This window comes from Talpa occidentalis, unplaced genomic scaffold (genome assembly GCF_014898055.3).
Source record: "Talpa occidentalis isolate TD23 unplaced genomic scaffold, MPIMG_talOcc4v2.1 talOcc4.15, whole genome shotgun sequence".
Taxonomy (NCBI): Eukaryota; Metazoa; Chordata; class Mammalia; order Eulipotyphla; family Talpidae; genus Talpa; species Talpa occidentalis.
The window spans coordinates 66,242,747-66,256,885 of NW_023601543.1; the positions used below are offsets into that span (position 1 = coordinate 66,242,747).

The 14,139-nt window shown below is 41.2% G+C and overlaps 1 protein-coding gene across 3 annotated transcripts in view; it reads right to left on the reverse strand.

The window, feature by feature from the left end:
* Nucleotides 1-14,139, reverse strand: part of PRRG1 (proline rich and Gla domain 1) — a 189,258-nt gene that overhangs the window by 55,893 nt on the left and 119,226 nt on the right. For all 3 annotated transcript variants that reach the window (XM_037512544.2, XM_054695787.1, XM_054695788.1), the window contains one exon: nucleotides 4,904-4,954. In XM_037512544.2, the coding sequence (XP_037368441.1) occupies nucleotides 4,904-4,913 (10 nt within the window). In that variant the 5' untranslated portion in view covers nucleotides 4,914-4,954. The remainder of the gene's footprint in view (nucleotides 1-4,903; nucleotides 4,955-14,139) is intronic.

A 14,139-nucleotide genomic window follows, 5' to 3' on the forward strand; every position in this document is an offset into this window, starting at 1 on the left:
CTTCACTTGAACTATAAAACAGGGTGTTGTCAAATAAAATCAGATATTACATTATGAGAAAGTCATTTTACAAGGATTGTGTTTCAAGGTTCATTCCTGGGAACTGCATGCTCAGAATTCAAGTTTAGGGGCCTCTCTGGTGGCGCAGTGGGTTGAGCACAGCATTGTGAAGCTGTCTACAGCCTCTGCAGCGCAGGTTCGATTCCCGGCCAGCCACGGAGATACCCACATGGCGAGGCAGACCTCTCCTGTCTCGCTCGCTGCTCCCCTCAGCAGTGTATTTCAGTCCTTCTGCCTGTTCTGTTCCCTGCTCTGTCTCTGGTGAATCCTCTCACCCTCCCGCGCCTCTGGCCTGCACATCAGTGCTTGTATAATATTAAAAAAAAAAAAAAAGAATTCAAGTTTAGGATCGTGAGGGGGTGGGAGTGGGGAATCTGCACTTGCAAAATACCAAAAATAATGTAAGCCAATGTTACCTCACTTAAAAAATTCAAAATTTAAAATAAATAAAATTTATGATTGGCCTGACCAGAACTTCACAGTGAATCAAAGAAAGGGATATACCGTGGTAACTGTGAGCCCTCTTCCTTTCCACTGAGTCTTGACAAGTTGGGGATATCTTTAGGCTCCTTGGGCTAAAGGAGCCATATACATCCAGAAACCCAAAGGGATTATGCTATGCTTTCATAAACAGCGAAGACTAACTGGCAGCATTGCCACAGTTTTTCTATAGTGAGACTATGTTTATTTATACTAGAAAGTCAAAGGCATGTTACTATACTACTAAGTATGGAAAATGAAGATGGAAACTAAGCTTTCAGATTAAGATTTTATAGACCTAAGATTTTCTACTAGGCTAGTAAAACCTACTTCCAAAGACTAAAAACTGGATGAGGAGAAACAGAGAAAATGCTAAGTTATCTTCAAATTTTTATTATAATTATTGTACACAAATAAGACCTGTCTGCTTACTGTCATTCAGCTATTTCAGATATTACTTTCTAGATGACAAAGCAAAATTAATCGTTCCAAAGAGTCTTGGCTAAATATTATTTTGAGCAGGAGCATCTATGGTTTCCTAGTATTGAGACAGCATGAATTTCTTCAAAAAGCTCTGCTCTTAATTTAAACACAGTGAAATGAGTCTTAAATAATTGCATCATCAGGCTATAAATACCACAAATTGCTGCTATCCCACTGAGTACATATAAGTGTGTTCTCACATAGGAAAAAATTCACATGGAAAACAGATATATTTTAAAAATCACATTTGACTCAGTTTAATAAATAATCCCAAATATTTTCCTTTTATTGAGGTAACATTGATTTACAATACTGTGTGATTCAGGTGAACAGGTTCACACATCATCAGATGCATGCTGTCACCCCACCCTGGCCATCCAAGCACCACTGTCCTTTATCCTAGACCACGGGGTCCCCTCCCACCTTTATTCCCAAGTCCACTTTCCCTCCCCTTCTAGTAGCCTCAAATTTTGCAGTCATATTTCCAGGCTTTATTACGGTTTAGCTTTCTTAGCAAGAAAATGCCCAAGAAAATGTTTTGTGGAGAACCAAGTCTTGTCATTTTGTCACAAATATACCAGCTGCTGGGGGGAGGGGGGAGGATGGGAGGAAGGGATGGTGGTGAAAAGAATTTCTAACTTCCATTTGAAATGATGGTTAAAGATAAGTATTGAAGCATTACGTACATCACATTTTGTGAGCCTATATATACAGATTTGTACAATGCTCACATTCTCTTCTTTGTGAAATTATTCTCTATTAAGATCTTATTTTATTTATACATGCTGCTTTGCTGTTGTGTGTAGGGTGTTTTTTTTTGTTTGTTTGTTTTGTTTTTTGTAACAGCATTTTCTCTTGTCTTCTCATACTACTCTGGTGTTCTGTAATGTACTATATATCCTTTGTACTAAGAGAAACCTCAAAGATTAAAAACCTGTCAGTCAAGAATGGTGACTTTCACATAGTGTCCACACGCCAGGTACACAGTGTCCACAGCCCCTTCCTTTAGGCAAGCCCCACTGTGGGTTGTATGCAGCAAGCTGCTTAGTTGAATTATCTACTTATCCACCGTTAATCCATGCCACAGCATTTTGCATTACTGCAGTCCTGGCCCACCACTGTCAGAGGATTTGATGTTTGAGGCACTCTATTATCTGATACACATGTGATTTAACTGTTACCATAATGGTAAGGAATGCTGAGTCACTTCCCTTTGCCTATCTGCCTAGTGCCCCATGCTGTGAGAAATATCTGCACATCATCACAGATCCTAGAAAACATTTTCTTCCAACCTTTCATAGCCACAGATAGCTCCTACGTGTTTAATTGACTTTATACACTAGCGATCGCTAGGGTGTTCAGAACATGGCTTATTGGGTGGAAAAATGAATATGACAAGAGGACACCTAGGTCTGCATTGTGACTCTTCATTTACAGGCTGTGGACTTCAGCTAAAACTTTCTCTCATGACCCCTCAGTTTTATAATATATAAAATGAAGATAATAATCCCTATTCACATTACAGGGTTCTCTTACAGCTCAAATAAGATAAAGTAGGTGAAATATCCATGAATTATACCTGTTATATTAAAAACAAGTATATAATTTTAACAGTCCTAAATACTAAGTCCTGGCTCAGGACTCACACATATTAAATGGGATTTTAATATCACACAAAATGGACATGACCTAATAAGAAATTAAACAATCTCTTCTCATCCCCCTATTTTTAAAGTTTATAATTCTTTCATGCCACATAAATAACAGAATGAGTCTTCTAACACATACCTATATACTCTTCACCCAATATCAAAGAAGAGTAAAAGAAATTTACCTCAATTTTAATTTAAATTTTTTACCTAATCTATATGGTTTTCCAGCTGTGTTGTTTTCATGGCTCCTTAATTAGTAAGGCCAGTGCAATGTCTTTGTGACAGTTTCCTCTGCTGTCCCTTTGTATGACACACTGAGCTGTGTATTTGAGAATCTTTGCCAAATCCAGTAAAAACTTCATTGTATATTGCCAGAAAGAAAAAAAAAAAAAAAAAAAAAAAAACATGAGCAGACAGTAGCATCTCTTTTTTCCACTAACATTGTCAGCAATTAACAAGTGTTATCAGGCTAACTAAGCAAAGCTTTGAGAGTAAAGGATAGATCTTTTTTACATTCAGGATGTTAAGAATGCTTTTAAGTGGTCAACACAAATGGTCAAAATGCTGCTATTACAAACTTCAATGTGTTTGTAAAGTAACATTTTTTGAAACACTTCCCTTGTCTCCAGGTTGGAAATCTGCCCATCTTTGCAGAGAACATTAGCAGGCCTTGTCCTTTAGCAAGAATTCTACTAACTGCCTGACCATTTAAGCAAATACTTGCTGAAGCACCTTTTCAAGTACCTACAGGTGTCCCCACTGATGCGCCAATGATCATGCTGTAAAGAGCAGAAACAAGAAGAAATGTGCTGCCTGCCTCAGCTCAGCTCCCCTTTCCATCTGGCCATGATGAAACCCAACAATCAGAATATTCTCCAAATCCACCAAAGGCTTGAGATTAGGTGAGAACCACGCCACAGTGAGTTACTTTGGAAGCTACTGTTAATAGCCGAGTTAGGATATGATATGTCCTAGACCTCTGACCATTATTTAAAAAAAATTTAATTATCAGAGATTGGAATCTTGTGAATATTGGAAAGGAGCCAGAATCTCTGTGTCAAATCAATTGCCGAGGGAGAAAACAGGCAAAATAAGACCCAAAATGGTTCAGGAAGAAATCTGCCATAATCCGAGACATAATCCAAAGGGCTGCCTACCAGAACCCACTCTAGGGTGGGCAAGTGAGGTGTCTAGAACACAGGACACATGAGACATCGTCCATCTGCATAGCGCTAGCCTCTGCCCTGTTGCCAACAGAAGCATCTGATCAAATAACTTCCTTTTAACTGTTAAAAGCAAAACCAGTGCAGATACACTTATTCAATAAGGGCAGCGATGAGCAGTCACCACTACTCTCTTCCATTATACTTTATAGCATTCCCAAAGTGCTTTCATATGTATAATCACATTATGTGAATCAGAACTTCCTGAGGCTAGAAGTGCAGAAAGGATTAATCCTACCTCAGAGATGAACAAACAAGTTTAGGGGAGCAGTAGGACTTGATCCAGGTAATAGACTTTGCACCTGCTTTCAAGCCTTCTAATTCCGCCCAGGATGCTTCTCACTACATTACACAGAACACCAGTTTTCCCTCTGATGTCCTTCATGTAACATCTGATTTTATGGCCTACGTCAATTAAGATTATTTACAAAGTCACTGCAGTTGCTGGTTAATATTAACAAGAAATGACCTTAAATTTGTCTATTGTCTGCTACCCATAAATAGGTTTATGAGAAAGGAAAAATGAAAGGAATTCACCTAATGTCCTTAAGGTCAGACATACCAATTAAGGAGAAGCCAAAAACATTTACAAATCAATCTCACATTTGAAATTTTTACTTATTACTGGCTGCATAGTAGAATCATTTATTTAATTTATGCTATTATTAATAAGGCTGGGATACTATTGGAAGCAAATCAGTAACTTTGCTGAGCGGGTAAAGAAGCTGGAATTAAGACAAGTCTATACTGAATCAAATCTGAGCCTGCTCTCCCTATACCGGGAGACAGTCAGAAAAGAGCAGCGGGGGAAGACCTCTGTCAGTGAGCAACAGATGGTCTGCCGGTCTTTCTCTGCACATCCCCACGTCAGACAAAACCTTTCTGACACTAACCAGAAATACAATTTAGGTATCCACCTAAATCTGAATTGCAAATCTTATTTCCTGGATGCAGTAGATTAATATGGAGAGGGTCTAAATTATTCAAAAGTGAAGGGAAACTTACTCCTCCCCATGTCTCCTTGTGGTCTGCTGCAGGTCCCCGGATGACGATTCCCTGTATTAAAACACAGCACACACACAGTCAGATTCACAGAGGTCGAGTCTCCATCAAATAAATTCCACTAAAGCTGATGCAGTCTACATGAGCACTTCATTTCAGTGCGTTCAAATCTTGCCCCCTTACATAAACATTGTCTCCATCACAAACAGTCACCTAACCTCAGAGGACAGACTCCTAGCATTCTCGCAGCAAGGGCTCTTCATCAACATACGATGACTTTCTTTATCTGGCATTACTTTCTGCCCTTGCCAAATAAAAATCATCAAATTTGTCACAGGCTTATCTTGTTAGGAAAGCGGTGCTGTTAACCAAATATATGTGGGCAAAAAAATGCTAAAGGAGGTCTACTTTCAATAACCAGGCTAACATGTTTAGATTGTCCATCCCTGGCTTCTATTCAGTATCATTCTGGGACAAATTTAATATCCGTTTCAGTGTAACATTTTCCTGAAAGGTGTCAAACAGCAGCACCCCTAATCAAATCACCCCTGTGGCTAAGTGGCTCATAGAGTTACTACCAACACACAGGATGAATCAACAGCCGCAAACAAGAGACAATGGACACCCTGGAGGGAAAAGGAAAACGTATTGCAAATTCAGGTTACACGGAGGAGCAACATTTCTGTTTTTAAAATACGAAAATACATACACAGAAGCTAATTCATGCCCTCGTGCTGCATTTTCTTATAGGGTTCGATCGTACAGTTAACCACATTTATTTCTCACCTGCCGCACTCCCAGAAAGGTAAGATTATAAGATACAGCCTGTCAGTTGGTTAAGGAATGTCTAACCTAGTTGAAGTTAAGCATATAGGGAAGAGTGCTGTCATCACGACGGTCACACAGGTCATTCCTGACCCCAGTTCCCCTCACAAGAAGACCAGCTGGTAGCCAGCCACAGAAAGGACTGCACTGTGAAAATCCCAGAGCCCGGGGGTTAAGGCTGAAGCACTCCCTTGGACAGCAGAGGCCAAGATGGACGACTCTGGAAGGGGAAGAGAACCGGATATACTCCGAGCTCATGGCCTCTCCTCTGTGCTAGCAACTGCCACACCGAGAGGGCCCCCTAGGCCTAAGGTTTCGATAATGGAGAAGAGTCCAAGGTGGCCATCTAGCTCCCCCAGCACGCGGAGCACTTCCCAGGAGGTCCACTCAGGTTTTGCCTCACAGGGATTACTGCAAGAATCTTCGGGACTTGACAAATGGGGATAAGAGTGATATGGAGAAGGGGGGAAGACACAGAGCAACCAGTGCTCAGGTCTTAGCAGGCGGCCTTCCTGCTTGCCACAGCACCTCAGCGGAGAGCCCGGCCATCTGCAGAGTTGAGCCAGTGACCCCCTTTGATAGGGAGCTGACCTGGCAGTTCTGTCTGATTTGGAGACCCAGTCAGTGGGTCATATGCTGGCAGTGGAGCCTGGTCTACCACCCTGCCCAGGGAGGGAAGCAAAATCCCAATCCCACCTAAGTGCTGAGCCAGAGCACTGGGGCAGCTGTACTGCCCATGCTCCAGCCCCATGTGGCCAGGCAGCCAAGTCAGCAGCCGTGCCCAACTATTAAGCATAGCTGCAGGACCCACATAACTAGGGAACCTAAACTGTCCCAGAGCAACACGGGGGCCCAGCCTACTACACCTGCCAGGTGCACAGCCCTGCCCATGTATGATTCCATCCAACCATGGAGTTCGGCCTACAACCCTGACAAGCAGGGGAGCCCAGTCTATGACACTGTCCAACTGCTGAACACAGCCTACTACCTTGCCAAGGCAGGAAGCCCAGAGAGTAACCCCGCCCAACCAAGGAGCACAGTCTGAGGCCCCATGGGATAAGAAAGTTCAGTCACTGACCCCGCCTAACAGTGATCACAGGGATACACGCAGCTCTTCTCAGCTTCACTGACAGTCTTCAGCCTAGTGCCAGAGCACAGCCTGAAGCAACAGCAGGATTCTAAACCATGTCTGTGGCCCTGCCTAAACAGACTCTAGACAGTGTCACCATCAAGTGTGGAGCACAATTTGAGACCCCCGCATAACTAGGTGCAGTTGCAGAGCCCAACCTGCAGCCCTGATCAATCAATCCCCAAGTCCAACCTGCCATACGAGGAAACACAGCTTGGAACTTTGCCTAACCACTAGCCCAGCAAGTGACCCCATTTGCTTGGAGAGAACAATGAGTAGCCCCACCCTAACAGGGGGAGAGTCTTCCAGTGATCCTGCTTGAACATGGAGTCCATTCAATGGGTTCATCCAAGCATGGAGCTTAGCCAGCAGTCTCCCCCCAACCTCTGAGTATAGGCAATGGTCTCACCCAACTAGGGACCCCAATAACAAGCCCTGCCTGCAGAAGCTACTTAGCTGCCCTGCCCAGTACCCCAAACTGAAGTGACTGGTGAAAGTCTTTCCTGCTAAAGCGAAGCTGTAAAGTCTGGAAAAGGAAACTGCTTGAACAAATGGACAGAGCAAATGCACGGTATAATGCAAGGAACCAAGAACATAAATCAACAGAGAAACATGACATTACCAAAAGAAACTAACAAAGCCCCAACAGATGACCCTAAAAAATGAAGATCTATGAATTGCCTGAAAAAAGAATTCAGAAAAATCCTCTTAAAGATTATATACAGTCAATCAAAGGAAATTAGGAACACAGTGCATGAATAGAAGGAGACATTCAAAAAGGAATTGGAAACCATACAAAAACGAACAGAAATCTTAGAGCTGAAGAATATAATGGCTGAAGCACTCAATAGATGAAAATGGCAATAGTAATTCCTTTATCAAAAAATTACATTCAGTCCACAATGTCATCAATAGATTCTTGCGAACTGTGACTTCAGGTGAAACAATGTAGAAGGAAGCCAATTTTAGTTCTTGTGGCATATTTCTGGTCACAAGAACACCACCAAGTTTCAAAATAATTACATAAAACACTTCTAATATTAAACAGTAAAATATTTTCATTCATTCCAAACTGCTTATTCCAATTCAGTGGAATAAGCAGTAGTCTTATCCCAGCAGGCAAAAAGTCATGTGTCACTTAATGACATTTTAGTCAACAATGAACTGCACAAATTAAAAAAATGAACTGCATATATAACGATGACACCAATAGGCTATACCATACAGCCTATGTATGTAGTACGCTATATACCATGTAGGTTTGCATAATTACATGCTCTAATGTTTATGCAAGGATGAGAGCACCTAATGATGCATTTATCAGACATATCCTGATGAGTAAGTGATGCATGACTGCATATTTTAAGCTAAAAATTGTCACAATGGACAAAGAAGGTATTTATATATAAGAAATAGCTAATTCATAAAGAAGACATAACTATTTATGCACCTAATGTAATCTTAAGGAAAACATTATAGTTCCTGACTTCAAACTATGCTACAAAGCTAGAGCAAATCAAAATGGTATGACTGGCATTGAAAACAGACAAATAGACCAAAGGAACAGAGTCCAGAACTAAGAAACAATGCCATGCATATAAAATCCAACTAATATTTGACAAGGGAACTGAGAGTACTCAATGAGGGAAAAATAGTCTCTTCAATAACTGGTGCTGGAGAAACTAGACATAGTCACATGCAAAAGAAAGAAAATGAACCTTCTCCATCACTGACAAAAAGTAACTCAAAGACTGAAATGTAAGACCTGAAGCCATACAAGTCCTAGAAGAAAACAGAGAAAAAGTCCTTTGTCAATGGGGTCTTGCCAATGATTTTTTGGCTCTGACAGCAAAACACGCAATAAAAGCAAATATAAGTGGGACTGCATCGGACTAAAAAGCTTGTGCATACTGAAACAAAACGACAACCGTGGGATGTCAAAGGGTGGCTCATGGAAAACCGGGGCTCTCATCAAGTATAAGTAGGGAATGTTTTCTTAAAATTTAACAGGTTCCTTTATTCTATGACTTCTCAGAATCTTTAAAATGCTAAAGAACAATGTGACAGAAGCAGAGTCTCTCAGTGCATTTGCCCACAGAAACTATTCCATAAGCAATCAGTATTTCTCAGGAGTCCTAGTCTTTGGAACTCAGTCCGGGAAACTGAATAATTGCTGAAACTTCTTACAGCTCCAAAATTTCATTATTTTCTAACAAAGTATTAATTGAATGTAAGAAATAAACAAAGCAAATCAAGAAAGGAGTCAGGAGGCTGCATTCTCAGAATTTTGGAGCCAAAAGGAACTTTAGAAAACAAGTAATCATTTCTCAGCACCCCACCTTTTACTCAAAGCAGCACACCACCCTCCGAAAATCTCATACAAAACACCAATATATAACATGGATTTAGGAAGGCCTGCTCAAGTCGAATTAAAGCAGAGGGCTGAGATCCACCCACTGGGATTTCTCCTTGCGGCAATCCAGATGTACCTTCTCAGAAACCCACTGCCAAAAGAAAGCAGGGTGAAATCTAGTGACCCCTGGTCCCTCAGGTGAAGCTATTCTGGGGAGGAACTAGGAAAGCTGACCTCCATACATATTCACAGGAAGGTGCTTCAACTTTCCAAAGTATCATCTCAATTTTAACTATAACTCTGCCAAGTCAGATAAGCATTGTGTAAAGAGAATTATAAAACTCTACTCTAGGAAAAACCACAAGAAAATTAATGCACTAAAATGCAATCCCTTACAAGTGAGAAGCCATGCAAGAGTTAAGTGGGGGGAGTCACGTGGCTAACTTTGGACTTTAAGACATCTCGGGCAGTAGGGAAGGGAGATTTGACTGTGAGAGCGGCTTGAGCAGGCCAGTGATACCACATGCCAGGTAAATCTGGCAGGACTTCTTGTATTTCATTTCTTGTTTATGTTTTAATATTTAATAAAGTATCTTTGGAAAAAATCAAGCCTATCTCAGCTGTGCTAGGGGAACCACAAAGGAAAGGCTTGTCAGGAATGGGCGAGGGTTTTCAGAGAGGACACTTCTCTAGAGGTCAACATGGTGGAGAGAACAGACACGGGAAGCAACACACTTCTGAGGGAAGATGAAACCAAGGAGACAAACATCTCTACTGCCTGTACTCCCCTTGCGATCCAGCAATAAACTTCCAAAGATCAAAATCTTATTTAAAGAAGACAATTACAGAGGTATAAGGCCCACCACCATCACCACCAGCCAACCAAACCCTAACCCTTAAGCTCCCCATCCCACGTTACCCCCCTGCTTCTTGTTGGCAGGGTTTTTAGCCTGCTCACTCTGATCACATCCCCTGTAACTCTACTCTCTTTCTTCTGCTGATCTGAGTCTGGATCTGTGTATGCATGTGCTAGTTTTTATAGCTCGCTAAGCTGGAGTATTTGTCAATCAGGTGGCCATCCCAAGCGCAACATTACTTCTAAAGCAATGACAACAGTCAAGTAACCCAGCTTTTTTTTTTTTAAGATTTTATTTTTATACGAGAACTGGGGTATAGGCCAGAGGCGCCGGAGGGTGAGAGAATTCACCAGAGACAGAGTGGGGAGCAGAACAGGCAGAGGGACCAAAAACACTGCTGAGGGGAGCAGCAGGCAAGGTAGGAGAGGTCTGCCGTGCCATGTGGGTATCTCCCTGACCAGTCAGGAATCGAACCCACACTGCAGTGGCAGTGGCTTCAGACAGCTTCACAGCTCTGCGCTCAACCTGCTGCACCACCAGGGAGGCCCAAAACCCAGCTTTTAGTCATTAAGAAATACAATTCACTGGATTTATCCAACCTGGCATTAACCGCTCTCCACAAGCAGGATGCACCTCCCTTAACAATTATATGGCATTTTGGCCAAACCAGCCTCTACTCAACCCTTATAAATGCTTTACACTGTTCCAGCTCTATGCTTCTGCACTTTTCCTCTGCACTACTCACACCTACTCGAATTCCATGCATCCTTCAATATTAGTAGGAAGGCTTTCCTCACTACCTGAACAGAAAGTAATCTTTTTTTATTTAAGTTCTCACACAGTATAAAAACATAGGTGCTAACTCATATAGCTACTTATATTATCTCTCACACTATCCAATGCTCAAAGGTAGCCAACTTGCCTTCTACATTTGTATCTTGTTCACACAGGGCACTAGATTATTCCCAATGAAGGTTTTAGTGACCTACACAAATCAGACAGGGAAAGCTCTTACAGCAAGTATGTTCAGGACAAATTATGTTTGCCAAAGATTCCCTTACTATGGATCAATACATTAACCTCTGGTCATTTACATACCGCCTTAATTAACTTTATGATATTTGCTAAGTGTATTTATTATCTACACTTACTTAATGCTTCTTCCAATTAAGTCATTGCTTTTACTTCAGTATAGTATACAACTTTCACTTTGCCCTACAAACCAGTATATGAAAAACGGATTCAATATTTTTTTAAGCACATATAAAAAAGCCTAACTTTTTTTTTTCCACTCAAAAAGTAGTCTCTCTCTTATTACAAGGTCATTTTAAAATTATCACTGAAAAATCAGTGGCAACTATGAATGCATAGTTGCAATCATCATAAAAATGCCTAACTTTGAAAGTTCTGGAGCTTTTATAAAATTTCCCCTAGCTATTTTGTATATTACAAGCAATACACTTTGTGGAATACTATATGAATAGTATTCCTATCTTTGGTCCATTCCAAAATATCTGGTAAATCTTTTACTTGCCAGGCACTGTTCTATTGTTAAGGGCAGTTCCTCCCAACTAGGGCCAGTTCCCCCGAGGCCCCCAGCTTCAGTTGCATACACCAATACCCTGAATTCTTTAAGAGTTTCCTTTGTGATTCTTGACGCCCCCTCTACACACTTGCCCCTCTTTTCCCAGCCATCAAGTGACAGTCACAGCCTGGAGACTCCTAATCCTGGTAGTGGTTCTTCTCCCAGGAATCCTCTGAGATTCAATTATATCAAGCTCTTTATGAGTTTTGAAACACTGCAGATTACATTTTGATCTGGAGACAAGCACTTCAATGTTGGCTGACTTTTTGCCACAGGGCTTCTCTCCTGGCTGTGCTCAGACATAGCATTATATTGATTTCTGGCCGCCCTACTAAAGGTTTCACCAGTCCTAGTCTTTTCTCCCCCACACCCCAAGGTTCTTACAATTTGTAAAGGTAAGAGGGCCTAAGGACCTGTGGCATACCCTAGAGATGAGATGGAGTCCACTCTTTCCTCAGGGTGTCTCTTAGAGTCAGCTCGAGTCAGCTACCTAAGGGCTGCTCTTTTTTTTTTTTTAAGATTTATTCATTCATTCATTCATTCATTTATTTATTTATTTAAGCACTGGGTTTAGTCAGAAACACGGGAGGGTGAGAGAATTCACCAGAGCCAGAGCAGGGAGCAGAACAGGCAGAATGACGAAGTACACTGCTAAGGGGAGCAGCGGGCGAGACAGGAGAGGTCTGCAGTGCCATGTGGGACCCTCGCTGGTGGCCAGGGATTGAACCGGAGCTGCAGAGGCTGCCAGCAGCTTTGCAGCCCAGCACTCAACCGCTGCGCCACCGTGGAGGCCCTTAAGGGCTGCTCTTGAAGAGACTGGTTTATTCTACTTGGTTTCTGAGCGCTTTGTCTTTGTCATCTTCCATTTCCACAACCTTCAAAAGAGTCAACTGACACATGTTGCATATCTACAATAAGAAGGCAGTTTCACCTGTCATCTCACCAGTGGTTGCAACAACCACACAAGGCAGGTACAATACCTACTGATAAATGATACAATTAAGTTTCAGAGAAATCAGTTCACACAGTTAGTAAGCAGGGGCATTGCAGGGTTATTACTTTTCCCCAGATTATGGGTTTTTTTTGGTGTGTGTGTGGTGAAGTGGGTTTTCATCTTTGTATCTGCTCCAGGGGTTATAGGTTCAAACCTCTACAAATGTATACTCACACCCTGCCCATCACTAGTGGCCCAACAATCCTCCACCACATTGCTCTGGGTTCCTTTTCCACCACTGCTACTCACCACTCTCCCACTCTGGCCAACTCAGTATCACAGTCAGATACCGACCCTTTTGTTCCATTTAACTTATCAACATATTTACAGTGAAAGCTCTCACATTATAACTGTACAGCTCAATAGCTTCATACACACCTGTAACTGGCATCCAGATCAAGAATCAGAACACATTCCTGAATTTTAATGCAGAATCTATGATACCAATTCCATTGTCTTTTCAATCATAAATGTAGTCACTCAACAAATATTTACCTGCTGCTTATGACATTTCAGTAATTTTGCTCAACACCAAGGACTTGATGGTGAATAAGACTTGATGGTGAATAACGATGTGATCCCTGCCCAACAAAGCTTAGGGTCTATGGGAGAGTGATAATAGTTTTTTAAGTATTAGAGGAATTTAAAGAAAATCAGTATGCTTTAGCACAGCTACCAACAGAGAAGAGATTGGATAAAGAGACAAATGGTTGAATCATATAAGACATTATTGGGGGGGGGGGATGTATGGCGTTTTATTCTAAATGTAGTGGGAAACCACTAAACACCCCTTCATTCATAAAATGACCTATTTCCAAAGAACTTATTTCACTTTTCAGTTACCATAACCTTTATACACTTATTACGTGCCACTCACTTCACCACATCCATTTACCTCAATGTATAAACATAAGACATGAATACCTGTCTAATATATATCACACAGTGATAGCTATAAAATACATTCTGAAAGTATACTAGCAAATTATTTAAAAACTGAATATATATGTAATATATAAATGTAGATGCTACTTCTTCCAGTGATAAACACAAAGGAACAGCACCAAATGTCCTGTCATATATTGCTGAGTTTCTTGGATAGAATCTGGAGAATGAAGCCAGGAAAATTATTTAAATGAAGAAAGGACACTTTGTTTTCATTTGATCTCCAGTTTGCCTCAGATTGGGTATAATAATATGTATGCAGTTCAGCACAGTCATCTTTTCAACTCACTAAATAAATACTGTGGCTAAATACAACATGGTGTTTCTAATATTTGCCAGCCTAGGTGAAGAAGATCAAAAGGCAAAAATCCCTGCCCTTATGAAAGTTACAATCTAGCAGGAAGTAGCGATCCAACTGTGCTGATTTTATTTAAGCATGCTAAATTGTGATAAATAATGGTTATGTACCAAGAAGGAAGAGAAAAAGGGCAGGAAAGAAGGGTAGAAATTATTTAAATGATGATTGCGTAAGACAATCTGATACTTGTCTT